Below are 14,914 nucleotides of genomic sequence, written 5' to 3'. Positions count from 1 at the left end.
TTGGTTTTTATTATGATTGAAAAAGTTTAAATTTGAAGTAAAATTTATGGATGTTACATTTGAGGTGGTGTGACATAAAAAACTTGCAAGCTCGAAAGGTGGAGGACTTCATTAATTACGCTAAAGCATGGGGGACTTGTCCCAGAAAAAAGAATACCCTGAGTATGATATTCTATGCTATCTTATGGAACATTTGAATTACAAGAAATAATAAGATCTTCAAGAACATTTCTCCTTGTCTAGCTAGAACCGGATACTCAATCATATCTCAAACGTTAGAATGGAATAAACATAGACAACAATTCGGAGAGCTGGGTGGAATTGAGCTCTTCTCCTCTCTAATTTAATTGCTTTGTGTTTTTTGTACTCATGCTTTTGTTTTTTCCTTGTTATCATCCCACTTATAGCACCTTGTTTTTGTTGGGTCTTTTATTTATATAATATTTTGCCGTTTCAAAAAAAAAAAAGTTTATTGACCTAACACTCTAAGAGTTTAATTGGAAATTAAAGAAAATAAAAATAAAAAAAATTGCCACCGAACCCCGGCTCATTATACTCTTAAGGGCTATTTAGTAATTTCCGCTGTAAACCCCGCATAAAACCCCAAAGCACCATCAAGAAGTCTCGCCGGCGAGAGAGAAGAAACAGATTCATTTCATTCCATCTCTCCGGTCGCTCTCACTTTCAATCCTTGATCACTCTCACTGATCTTGATATTGAATCGTCAATCTTTCCGATTCTCGTAATAAGAAAGATAATAACATCTGTTATCAGTTTGTTGTTGCGTTATTGAGAATCAGAGATACATACAGATGGAGGCTCAAATTGATGAACCAGAGACGATGATTCTAGAGATCAACTTGATCTCAGCACAAGGGTTGAAGATTCCTCCATCGGCTATGATGCGCCGTATGCACACCTACGCTCTCGCATGGGTGAATTCAAACGCCAAACTATGTAGCGATCTTGATTGCGTCGGTGGCGAAAACCCTACCTGGAACGAAAAGTTCATCTTCCGAGTATCTCAGGATTTCGTCAAAGGCGACACCTCCGCCGTTCAATTCCATATCTACGCCGTTGGATACATTCGGGACTACTTTATCGGCACCGTTCGTTACCTTTTAAGCAGCAGCCCTAATTACACCCCCAAATCCGGCCCGACGATCGACGTTCCAGCTTTCTCCGCCCTGCACATCCGTCGTCCTTCCGGTAGAGTTTGCGGCATTCTTAACATTGCTGCAACCGTTCACAACAGCTCCGATTTCGCTTCCTTGACCGGAATCTATGCCATCTGTTTCCGTGACCTAATGGGAAAACACAACAAAATCTTCAATCAATCACGGCAAGTCTCACGGCGTCTCAACCATGTCGGAGTCAAAAGCAACGAGCAATCTTCTGAACCGGAATCTTGCAATTCATCGTGTGAAGAGTCGGTTTGTTTCTCCGATGACACGGAGTCCATAGCCTCTAACTCCTCGTCGTCTACCACCGTAACGGCGTTTAGCGACAGTAACGGCGTCAGATCAAATCTTATAGTGGCGGGAAAGAAAGAACGGAAATCGGACGGTGCTAGTTTGTTGTGTGGGTTGACGTTGCAGAGAAGATCTGGTCTGTCAGATCAGAATATTGAAACGGACGGTCAAGATTTGGATTAACGGTTACAGTTCGTTGGTGGTTGAAACTTGAGAGTGAGGTCAATCACCGTTTTGACCCTACACTTTCAAAACTTTATCTTATACGAAAAAGAAAATATATTCGTACTTATTACATGATTTCTTGTTTTTTTTTTTTCTTGATATTTTAATATCGAAAAATGTTTTTTAGTGTGATAAAATTTGTAAGTGTGTTCTTGAATATGGAAGCAAATGGAAAGAATGAAAATTAAATAATTCTTGTGTATTTCTTTTATGAAAAAATGTATCACTTTCTCTAGGCCAAACATTTAGTTTATAAAACAATTGTTAAAAACACAAAGAAAAATAATATTTTTGTTCACTTGCAATTGATAAAATAATTAATATCATTATCGATGGAAAACACAAAAATTGTATAAAAAACATCAAAACGACATGAAACACTTAACACTACTAGAAATGAGGGGTGTTCATATGTTATAAGTAAGTTATGGAATGTTGAGAGAGAGAGAGAGAGAGAGAGAGAGAGAGAGAGAGAGAGAGAGAGAGAGAGAGAGAGAGAGAGATTTGATTGGTTAGAAAGTGGTTTTATCTATCATTATCGTTACCATGCCTCTTACAATGCCTCTTACAATAAGTTGTTCTCTATGTTTTAACTAGGTTATGGATTGCAACTTTAGCCATAATAACATTATAATAACGCATACCCAACACTTTAACAATTTTTTTTATGTTCAATGACCATGTTGACCATAAGCATGAAAGACATATTAGTGCTCATTTTATAACATCGTATATACGATATAAAAAAAATACTAATCCATTAAAATGATATAAAAGAAAGAAAAAAAAAAACTTTGTTTAATAACCTAAAGTTATGAAAGAATACGTTAATGGCCATTCTAAAAATGAGAATTTAGTTTGTCAAAATTCAACTTTTTTCCTAAACTATGTAAAATGTTTTTAGGGTTTTATGTAGAAAAGTCTTTGGATTTTTTTTTGATTAAGCCATAATTTTTTTAATATATATATATATATATATATATATATATATATATATATATATATATATATATATATATATATATATATATATATATATATATATATATATATATATATATATATATATATATATATATATATATAAAAGGTTTTAAAGTTTTAAAAATATTGGGTAATCAACTTTATTAATAGTTTATTTTTTGTCACTAAAAAGTTTTTATAAACACTTGTGATCCTAAACCAGACTTTTTCTTTTTAATTTTACTAAATTTTAGTTGATTAAAATACTTATCTAGCATAGAGTTATTTATGTGGCGGTCCATCTAAGAATGTAATTTATTATATTGTTTCAACTTCGTATAAAATTTATTTTATTTTTAATATTTAACTAGAAAGTTAACCCCTGCTACGCGGGGATAGAAGGTTTCCATGTTGTTGATAGTGGGTTTCACATACAGGAAAAAAAATGTAATAAGTATTTGTGTTACTTTTATCCCTTATGAAATAGATGATATCTATTCGACTGCAATTGAAACTATTTTATATGTTTCTTAAATACTTAAAGAACTCTATATGTTTATGTTTATATTGTTTTACTTTTTCAGCAGATAAATATATCAAGAAACGATTGTTTATGGAACAAAACATATTAATTCATTACTGGATCATTACATTTACATGGGTTGAATTACATAACAGTGGGAATGATATTAGAGGGTGGCAAAAGATTTGATTTTCATTGGTCATGGTATTGGGTGGTCTTCAATGATTTTCTTGCATATATCCATAGTTGTCGTCATGTTTTTTTGCATGTATGGCAGTTCGGCTGGAGCATGTTGCACATAGGGCAGCTATGACGTTTGTTTGCTTGATTTGGTACATAGAATGGCTAACTTTAGGTCTGGTAATTAATTCGATGACTACCGTGTGGTGGTTAGATATGACATTGGTCAGAATATCTGGCTAAATCTTCAACTGGATCTTATATAAATGAAGTGGTAATTTGTGTAAGTTTATAAATATTGATCATAAATATTCTTTTGTTATGCAATGTGTATGGTGGAATTTATGAAGCAACATTTAATTGGATAATGGTAATGTTCAAGATATCGTTAATGAGGTTATAATGATTTAGTAGATCCATAGATATAACGTAATATTATTAATTAATGGATTATTCAAATCATTATCTGTGTATTCATGTTTCACGTGATGGCTAACATGCATGTTTTTATGTAGGTGGTTCCTTAATTGATACAGGAAAAGGTGTTATATAGATTATATTTGTTTGGTTTTATGATTCTTTGTGTATGTAAGTTGGGCATGCTATTATATATTTAAACAATGATGGATGGATATGTATATTGTCACTATTTTTTTTATTGGATGGATATGTATATTGCCAGTATTTTTTTTATGAAAACATCTGCTAAATTTAGAAGAAGAGGATTCATGCAAAGTTATTTGTTATTGTTTTCAGTAGTAGGGAGTCATGATGATATGTTTATATTACAAAATATAGTGATATTGGTCCAAACAAAAGATGGATTTTGCAGTGCTTGTTTATGAAGTTTGCTGTTTGGCGGTCCGCTTTGCATTTTTTTTTTTATTGGCGTAGGTTTTGTCAAACATGAATTGAAAGTTGTTAGTATGTTTTTCGGAATTTTGTTTTTCGATTTGATTTTGTTACGTGTGTGTTTACCTGTAGGATCGTAGGTGAGAGCACGTGCAACGTGCTGAAGAGGTGTCGATGGGTCTGGTGTTGTGTCACTTGGTCGCATTCTTGTCATTCGTGATGGAGCTGGTGTTGTTGGGACAGATGTTTCAGACATGGTTGTTGAGTCTTCGATATCTATTATTATGAAACATATATTATCGGGAGTCGATGCTCTAAGCATTTGGATTGACATCATTTTTGTTTGTTCTTTGTGATTAGTGATGATTGAGGGCAGGGTGTTTCTATTTATGAGTGGGTTATCGGATATAAAGTTATCAAGTGATGACTTTAGCAGCTTCCGACATGATGTCTCAGATATAAGTGTCGATATGGTGTTCGTAGCATTGATAATGGTCACTGTGAACTTGTATCTATGGATGGAAAATATTTGTAAAGACCGCTGTGACGGAATAATGATCTTTTGTTTAATTGAAAAGATACTTACATGTAAGTCGGCTTTTCAATTAGTGCGTGTGCACCGCAGTACCAGTTTTCACCCCTTCTGAAGATAGGATCCTTGCATGTTGGACATGTTGTTTGGAACCAATTGTTTTGATAGTGAAATTCTTTGATTGAAGCCCGTACAATGAATGTTTTATGTTGTAGATATAAACCAATTGGTTGTGGATGTGTGAAATGAATCTTATTTGTAAATAGAGGTATCATTAACATGACGTTACCAGGAGATCGGATCTGTTTTTGGCCTTCATGTCATATAGGGTCGAGGGTGCTCCTAATAGTGGTGGCACTGGTATTGAAGGTCCTGTAAATCTGCTGGCATCTTCATATTAGTATGGGATGTTTACCATATGGAATATATGATTTTTTGTAATTTATGGATTCACATAGATATGTGTAGCATGTGATGAGCCATGGCGTAATGCTCCTATAGAAAAGTGATTTGGAGATTAAAAGCATGACGGGACGTGATGTCATAATCACAAGAGCTATATATACAGGGTTGTCTAGAAAAGTACCACTAGATGTGGACGGTTTTAGGTTCGTGACCGCAACAACCATTGTTGTAGGTGGTGGATGTAAGGAGGTGCGGTTGAATTTCTGTGGATTAGTTATACATTCTTTCCATAGATTGATTGCAAGTTCGCTACCACTAATAAAATTGAAATTGTTTTTGGTATTAGATAGCTATGAAAAAATTGATAAGTGTGGTTTCGTGATTAACATGTATACCTTTCATCGGTTAGTATGAGTAACACAAATGATTCCCTATTTGCTTTGGTGCAGTCCCTGATCTTTGATAAAACACCAATGTAATATGTTTAGTAGTAAATGGAACCGTGTAAGGAACATGTATGTAATCGGATATGTCAGTGTCATCACTACCTGGATAATATGGTGGTGTTTCTCCAAGCTCCATGAGATGTGACTTTGATACAAAGCGAAACCAGGTTTTGGGTATGGTTATTGTGTCTGGAATTGGTACTATGACAAATTGGAGGCCAACATCAATATAGAACTCATTTTTAAGGAATTTTTTATACTTATCTAACTGAGGGCAGTTGTAATCTGATATGTTGTAACACTGTGAAACATTGAGAACGGACTCTATGTAGTATTCTAACTTGTGGGTGTCCTCCAATACCATCAATCTTCAGTTATGAGATGCTCGTCATGACTTCTTTGTGTTTTATAATACAAAGAAATATGTGAAAATCAGTGGTATATTCGGATGAGAATATGAAATTCTATATATATGTAATTTATGCTGGAGCAGTCAACAGTAAAAAAAAGATATCAAAAATCAGTAATGCTTTTCGGAAAAGAGTTCACGAAAGGTATGAGAGGCAGTGATACTATAGACCTCTCTTGAAGTAACTTTCTGTAGTAAATCTTTGAAGACAACGTTTTTGGTTTGATTGTCTTCCATTGTGTCATTGGTCTTTATTAGTATTTTTTATGGAATCTGGTGATGTTGCTCGGGATAGTGCTACATAAAGTTGTCCGTGCGCACAGACAGGCTATGACAAATAGATGCCAATTCTACGCAGTGATTGTCCTTAACTCTTGTTGATAGTCATTGCGTAGCAAACTTTCACTGGAAACTGTTTTCGTGAAAACATGAATGGCAAATCTGAAGACTTGTGTACGTTTTCCAATGAAAGTGTCAGATATGATGGTTGCTTCAATAACGTTCGGTAACAATTGGGAGATAATGAGCCGGGTACCCTTACATAAACCTTCCCTCCGGTTTATATTTCTTAACAACATTAGTGGAAAATGTACTTTAACTGTAAGGTTGTGTGGTGTTATTCCTAGAAAGTTTAGTTGGTTTACGTATTTGATTGGATACAAGCCTTCCAAATCCGATGTGTGCTTGCCATTTGGTTGCATGATGTCTGTGCTATTGTATGTCCTGCCACTTGTGGTGACCATTTTTAAAATGTTAGCATTTATGTCATCATCTGTCTCATTTGTAGGAGAAACTATTGCTCTTACTGAAAGGTGTGTGGCAGTCGGGTTGTTAAGTATACCATCTCCATAAACAAAATCTACCAGTGTTTGTAGAGAGTTTGGAGTGGCTGGTATTAGGAGTGAAGATGGAATTTTTACCCAACTTGAGTCCCATGGGTCATCTTTGTCTGGTACACCTATGACTCCGTCTCCTATAGCTAGCAACCATGTGGCAAAGGCTGATGTGGACATTGAAGTCTGGGTCGTTATGTTAGAGGATTCTAGTCTCATGTTTGTATGTAAAATCTGAATTGTGAAATATGGCCATAGGTATGAACTTAGGGGCATGTTATGGGGGTTCGGGGAAGAACCCCAAGGGATCAGATGCGGGGCCGAAAGGCCAACAGGGGCGGGGTCGCTGTAGGAAATGCGGCACGACGCACGAGGGAGTGTGCAAGTTGGGATCGTCAGGCTGCTACAAGTGTGGCAAGTTAGAGCACTTCAGCAGGGATTGTACCGCCCCTGCACCTGTGATTCAGACATCAGAGTTGCTGTGTTTTCACTGCAACCAAAGGGGTCACAAGAAGGATAATTGCCCCCAGTTGACAGCATCAGCGCTGGTTAAGGCGCCGACTCTAGCTACCCTACGGATTATAGATGGCCGACAGGGTAAGGAAGAGGCTCCAGTGGTGAGGAGTCGGGCATTTCAGCTGACAACAGCGGAGGCACGCACCGCACCCGATGTGGTGACGGGTATGATTCTCTCCCTCTACTTTATTTTTGTGATGTTATGATATTGATATGTGCTCCGTGTATATGCTTTAGGATCGTTCCATGTGAACGGTATTCCTGTTCAGGTGTTGTTTGACTCGGGTGCCACCCGATCATTTGTTTCCCTTGCGCTTAGCAAGAGGTTTACTGAGTCTTCGGGCATGTTGGATTGCCCTTTAGATGTAGAGATTGCCGATGATAGATCGGTGCGAGCGTCAGCAGTATTCAGGGATTGTGTCCAAAGGTTATTTGAGGAGCGCTACTTGTTGGATTTGGTTCCTATCCCTTTGCGGGGGAACAAGGTGATTATAGGCATGGATTGGTTGAGCCATAATGGGGTGGTGATAGATTGTACACAGTAGTTAGTGCGGATCAGGACCCCAAGCGGGGGAGAGTTGGTGATCCACGGCGAGGGGCCACAGCGTGGACCTACATTATGTTCAGCAGCGAGAGCTAGGCATTACCTTCAGCAGGGTTGCGCGGGATATGTCGCGTATGTTTTGGATACCCAGTATAAGGCGAGGGTGAGCGAGGTTCCAGTGGTGCGAGACTACACTGATGTGTTCCCGGAGGAGCTTCCTGGAATACCTCCGGAGCATCAGGTAGAGTTCAAGATCGACCTAGTTCCTGGTGCGGCTCCGATAGCCAAGGCACCCTATTGATTGGCTCCTCCCGAGATGCAGGAGTTGTCTACGCAGCTGCAGAAGCTGCTAGACAAGGGATTTATTCGTCCGAGCAGTTCACCCTGGGGAGCCCCGATCCTGTTTGTGAAGAAGAAGGACGGGTCGTATCGGATGTGTATAGATTACCGGGAGCAGAACAAGGTGACGGTGAAGAACCGTTACCCACTCCCGAGGATTGACGACCTCTTTGATCAGTTGCAGGGAGCATCTTGGTTCTCCAAGATCGATTTGCACTCAGGATATCATCAGATGAGGGTCAGAGAGGAGGATGTGCAGAAGACCGCATTTCGAATGTGTTATGGCTATTATGAGTTCGTGGTGATGCCATTTGGGCTCACCAATGCTCCTTCCGCGTTCATGGACCTCATGAACCGCGTGTGTAGACCGATGCTGGATCAGTCTGTGATAGTTTTCATTGATGACATCTTGGTTTACTCCAAGACACAGGAGGAGCACGAGGAGCATCTGAGAGAGGTTTTGGAAACCTTAAGGAGGGAAATATTGTACGCCAAGTTCTCCAAATGTGAGTTTTGGTTGCGCGAGGTGCAGTTCCTTGGGCACCTCGTCAACCAGAATGAGATTTCTGTAGACCCGGCCAAGGTGGGGACCATGATGAGACGGGAGGTTCCGAAGTCTCCATCCGAGATTCGGAGTTTCCTAGGTTTAGCAGGCTACTATCGGAGATTCATTCAGGATTTCTCCAAGATAGTCGTACCCTTGACACGGTTAACTAGGAAGGTCGTGGTCTTTCGGTGGGGGCCTGAGCAACAGGAAGCGTTCGAGGTTCTGAGACAGTGATTGTGCGAGGCGCCAATCTTAGCCCTACCCGAGGGCGTAGAGGATTTTGTGGTATATTGTGATGCATCCATATTGGGTTTAGGTGCGGTATTGATGCAGATGGGTCATGTCATTGCTTATGCCTCAAGGCAGCTGAAGCCTCACGAGGCAAACTACCCGACACATGATTTAGAGTTGGGGACGGTGGTCTTCGCCCTCAAGATTTGGCGGCATTACCTCTACGAAGTTCGATGTACCATTTACACGGACCACAAAAGTTTGAGGTACTTCATGGATCAGCCGAATCTGAACATGAGGCAGCGTCAGTGGTTGGACGTGGTGAAGGATTATGATTGCGAGATCCTTTACCACCCGGGGAAGGCCGACGTGGTGGCCGATGCACTTAGCCGTAAGGCGGGACCGATCGGGGGTGTGTGTATGAGGATGACGGTGGTGACTCCACTGTTAGAGCAGATTCGGGAAGCTCAATAGGAGGCTATGAAGGAGGAACATTGGAAGAGTGAGCGTATAGTGGGTCAAGTCACCTCCTTCGATTATGATAGCCGAGGGTTATTAACACTGCACCGTAGGGTGTGGGTGCCATATCTCGGAGGCGTACGCCAGATCTTGATGGAGGAGGTTCACAAATCCTGATTCTCTATTCATCCAGGGGCGACGAAGATGTATCGGGATCTTCGCCTAGACTATTGGTGGCCCTGCATAAAGCGGGATGTGGCGTGGTACGTCGAGTGGTGCTTTACCTGCAGGAAGGTCAAGGCTGAGCATCAAAGACCACATGGAAAAATGCAGCCGTTGGATATCCTGTTGTGGAAATGGGAGGATATTACGATGGATTCTATCACGAAGCTTCCCAGGACGGCGCGAGTAGTAGATTCGATTTGGGTCATCGTGGATCGTTTGACCAAGAGCGCCCATTTTATCCTGATTCAGGAGAATATCTCGGCCGAAAAGTTGGCCGATATCTATATCAGGGAGATAGTGGCGCAGCACGGGGTGCCAGTGTCAGTGATATCAGATCGAGATGTGCGGTTCACTTCCAGGTTTTGGAAGAGGTTTCATGATGAGTTGGGCACTCGTCTGCATTTTAGCACCGCCTTTAGCCCGCAGACGGATGGTCAGAGCGAGCGGACCATTCAGACTTTGGAGGATATGTTGCGGGCATGCGTGTTAGACTTCGGTGGTAGTTGGGATACCTATCTTCCCTTGTCAGAGTTCTCGTAAAACAACAGCTACCACGCGAGTATTGACCATCCCCCATTCGATATGTTGTACGGGCAGAGGTGTAGGACCCCGATATGTTGGGGTGAAGTTAGCCAAAGGGTCATGGGGAGCACCGAGGTGGTGCTCAAGACGACAGAGAGGATCCAGCACGTTCGAAGCATACTTCAGACTGTGCAGAGTCGGCAGAAAAGTTACGCCGACAAGCGTCGATCAGACCTGGAGTCCCAAGTTAGGGATATGGTTCTCCTGATGGTGTCGCCTTGGAAAGGCGTCATTCGATTCAGGAAGCGGGGCATGTTGGGCCCGAGATACATTGGTCCGTTCAGGGTTGTAGCCCGGGTAGGCAAGGTGGCATATAGGCTGGATCTGCCAGCCGAGTTCAGTCAGATCCACAACACCTTCCATGTCTCCCAGCTGCGGAAGTGCCTCGTGGATGATTCAGCGGTGGTGCCGTTGGAGGATATACAGGTTGATGATAGCCTGAATTACATTGAGCGCCTAGTCGCAATCCTCGACCAGAAGTCGAAGGATCTAAGGAATGAGAGGGTGGAACTAGTGAAAGTGCAATGGCAGCACCGCAAGGGTTCGGAATGGACTTGGGAGCCGGTGGAAGAAATGATGGTGCATTACCCTGAGCTGTTTCAGGATCGAGCGGCAGACTTCGAGGACGAAGTGTAAAATAAGTAGGGGAGATTGTAGCACCTGGTTCCTGGTACGTAAAATTTATCTAAGTATTTGTCATTTTTAGCCTTGGACTCGGCGAGTTGTAGGTCCGACTCGCCAAGTAGGGACGGGGTCCGGAACACGTTTAAGTTGGCGACTCGGCGAGTCCATATTCCGGTCTCGGCGAGTCCCCGCTGTCTGATGAAACCCTAAATTTCAAGGGTTTGCACCCTATTTAAGCCTTCTTATCTTGAGGTATAACTCATTTTCCCTCTGTTTTCATGCTTGTTGTCCCTTGTAGCTCCATGAAAGTCTTTCTTGAGCCTTTCCCCAAGCTTTTTTGTGTATTAGAGTGGATGATAGGTTGTTTAGCCTCTAGATCTAGGCATGATTGAGCTCCAGGAGCCTGGATCTACTGCCTTTATGGGACCATAGTGCATGAAAGCCCTAGATTTACTCTTTTGGTGAATTTTGAGCCCTAAAACTCTCATGGGTGTTTATTTACACGTAAAGTTAGAAACTTTATGTGTAAACCAGGCCCTAGGAACCCAGATCTATGAATGGCATGGGTTGGATTCAAGAAAAATCGCGTGCATAGTTTTTGCATGTGGCAGACTCGGCGAGTCGTTCATCTGACTCGGCGAGTCGAGTCACGAGTCCCCGGGTTTTCCCCCTTTTCGTGTTTGCGGGTTGGAGTAGTGAGTCATAGGGTGTGACTCAGTGGGTTAGAAGCCAGACTCACTCATGTAGTAACTCGGCGAGTCAATGCCATGATTCGGCGAGTTCAAGGTAATCTTCTTTCCTCAAGAACGGACTCGACGAGTTGTTCATACAACTCGGCGAGTCTAAGCATAGAGTGTTCTTTGAATGAAGATGAACTCGACAAGTTGTTCATACAACTCGGCGAGTAGAATGAAGAACGTTGGGTCATCAGCTTAGAAAGAAAACTCATCGAATCATTGCCAAACTCAACGAGTAGAGATAGGTTAGTGGTCAGACAAAGGGATAGGGACTCGGCGAGTTGACAAGCCAACTCGGCGAGTCGGGTCAACTAGAAGTTGACTTTGACTTTGACTCATGGTTTGGTTAAGGGTAAATGGTCAGTTTACCCTGAGGTCGGTTATCAATATTTGACTAAGTGTTTGGTGGGAATTGCAGCCGAAGGATTTCCGGAGCAGCAGCAGCAGACAGACCATTCCCACACAGATCAGCAGCTACGAGGTGAGTTACCTTCCAGTAACGGTAGGTCTAAGGCCACAATGCCAGCCCACCAGTAGGATGGTATGATAGATGTTTGTCTCTGTGATATTCATCTAGGATTGCTACTACCTGTGATATGCTAATGTGCTAGTAAGATATGATGATATGTGCTAATGACAGTAGGGGGAGATAGTCCCCAGAATACTAGTCAATAGGGCCGAAGGGGCGGTCGTGCCCAGCCATGCTAGATAGATTATGTGATATATGTGTTATGTGGTAGTAGTAGGGGATGAAATAGTCCCCAGTATCCGGTCGAGAGGACCGAAGGGGAGGCTAGCTCCCAGATATACTAGTCAGTATCCGGTCGAGAGGACCGAAGGGGAGACCAACACCCAGATATGCTAGTCAGTATCCGGTCGAGAGGACCGAAGGGGAGGCCAGCTCCCAGATAGACTAGTCTGTATCCGGTTGAGAGGACCGAAGGGGTAGGTCGGGCACCCAGATATGCCTGACAATATATGTATGTTATGTGATTGTATGGTATGTGGTATGTTGGGGGAACTCACTAAGCTTCGTGCTTACAGTTTTCAGTTTTGGTTTCAGGTACCTCTTCTTTGAAGGGGAAAGAGCCGGCGCGGTAGCGACCCATCACACACATGCTTCGTATTCCGCACTATGAAATCTTCCTGGGGATTTTTACTCTGACATTATTATGTTTTATGAAAATGTTTTTCCAGACATGCGATATCTTTATAGAATGTTATGATTGGTAAACGTTTTATTTCGAATGTTTTGCTAAGTATATGTTTTCAAAAATGAAATTTTTGGCTCGTATTTTTGGGTTGTTACACATATCTTCCAGCAGGAGCCGATTTCGTAAAATAACAAAGACATCGGCTGATGGAACTGGAAGGCCAAAGTCTCCCATTGATTTAGATGGGACAGCGGAACGGAGGGTGTCATCTAAATCAAGAAGTACTGTTGTTCAATTATGTCAGCTGCTGAAGCAACACTCTTATATGGTATTTGGGTTTTAAAGCTATGTACGTAGTCATCTTTCATTTTATCACATGCACTTTCCCACAGTAAACGTGGATTTCTAAACTGACAGAAAAGCAGTAGATGGCTAAAAGTCATTGTAGCTGTGATGTGGTTGCCCAGATGGAAGCCTCTGTGAAACAGGTAAGCCATTACATATCAACACCTATCAATCCAAGTGCATTGCAAGCATCCCGGTAAGTGGGGTAAACAGTACCAGCTACGGTTTGTAAATCTTCAAACGATGTACTCCCCTTTTGGTGACAGAGGAGCATCCGTAAGTAGAATGATTCACCAGATGTAGGATGTACGAATACAAGCCGACCTACTGTTTTTGCTGACTCATAATTCTTCGGCTCCATGACTTAGATGACTTTTCCCATTTGTAAGATTTTGGATAGTCTAGGTATGTCAAATGATGACCTTTTGTGTCCCTTGCATTGATTTGAAACCATGAAAGTAGGGTAGTGATGCTGTTGTACAGAAGTCACCACCAAGAAGCATCGATATGCCTCCAAATGGCTACTGATCGCAATCGAGTACATCTCTAAGTGACCGGTCCAAAAATTCAAAGCACCTTCTGTCACTCATTGGCGCTTCATCCCAAATAATGAGTGTCGTACGCTCATACGTTCGCCAAGGAAGGTGCGCTTTTTATATCACATGATTTTTCGTCCGTTAATTCGATAGGTATCTTGAACCTTGAATGTGCAGTTTTTCCAGAAGGTAACAAAAGTGACGCAATTCCAGAAGCAAAAACAACCAATACAATCTTTCCTATGGATCTAAAATAGGAAAGGATGGTTGTCCATAAGAATGTCTTGCCAGTACCACCGTGCCCATAAACAAACATTAGTATTTGTTTTTTGTTTTCTATGGAAATAATAACTGTGTTGTAGACTGAACGTTGGTCACCGTTTAGCTTTTGTAGCAGCTCATTGTGCTGGTTGAGGAGGCCTTCCTTGTCGTAGCTCATTTCTTCCAGCAGAAGCCGATTTCATAAAATAACAAAGACATCAGTTGATGGAGCTCGAAGGACAAAGTCTCCCATTGATTTAGATGGGACAACGGAATGGAGGGTGTCATCTAAATCATGAAGTCGTTGTTGTTCAATTATGTCAGCACCTGAAGCAACACTCTTATATGGTATTTGGGTTTTAAAGCTATGTACGTAGTCATCTTTCATTTTATCGCATGTAATTTCCCACAATACACGTGGATTGCTAAAATCACAGAATAGCAGTAGATGGCAAAAAGTCATCGTAGCTGTGATGCGGTTGCCCAGATGGAAAATGATTTTGTGTAGTTTGTAAAACCCAAAAAATTCGATATATTCGCTGAAAAGATCATTGTTTATAAAAAGTGTGGAGATCCGTAAATATATGCTTGTTGATTTTTAAAACATGTATAAATGTTGAACCTTAGTATTAATCGCGTAAGTGAAAATGTTGAACTTCCTAGGAAAACCCGATGTTTTCCCCAATGCATAAAATACAGTGAATTCTCAAATTGTTATACCATCACGACGAATGATTTTTGATTTCTCGTGTGGCGTTGGATTAATTAGGGTTTGTGAGTCGTTATAATCATGCACTAGAAAATGACTAGTTTATAACTACAGGTTTCGAACGATCCTTAAAGGCGTTGCCCGTTACTACTCACTTAATCCAACAACCATGATTACTTTTGATTAACGTCCTAAATCTGTTTACCTTGATTTCTCGTAAGCCTAACAAACGAGGAAAAGGGGAGTACGAAGTCCCGTTATTTCC

The 14,914-nt window shown here is 41.2% G+C and overlaps 1 protein-coding gene across 1 annotated transcript; it reads left to right on the top strand.

The window, feature by feature from the left end:
• The first annotated feature begins 639 nt into the window (after positions 1-639).
• On the top strand, positions 640-1,867 carry LOC145034148 (uncharacterized). Its single transcript, XM_078982522.1, has one exon. It carries the CDS (start codon positions 813-815, stop codon positions 1,653-1,655), a length of 843 nt encoding a protein of 280 aa, XP_078838648.1. The 5' UTR covers positions 640-812; the 3' UTR covers positions 1,656-1,867.
• Positions 1,868-14,914: the final 13,047 nt, after the last annotated feature.

Source organism: Lactuca saligna, chromosome 3 (assembly GCF_052625555.1).
Source record: "Lactuca saligna cultivar CGN05327 chromosome 3, ASM5262555v1, whole genome shotgun sequence".
Classification (NCBI taxonomy): Eukaryota; Viridiplantae; Streptophyta; class Magnoliopsida; order Asterales; family Asteraceae; genus Lactuca; species Lactuca saligna.
The sequence above is the reverse complement of the archived record's forward strand: the minus strand, read 5'-3'. Positions and strand labels throughout refer to the sequence as shown.

Excerpts from the sequence above, each read along its gene's own strand:
- LOC145034148 (XM_078982522.1), top strand. The coding sequence starts at position 813 with ATGGAGGCTCAAATTGATGAACCAGAGACGATGATTCTAGAGATCAAC.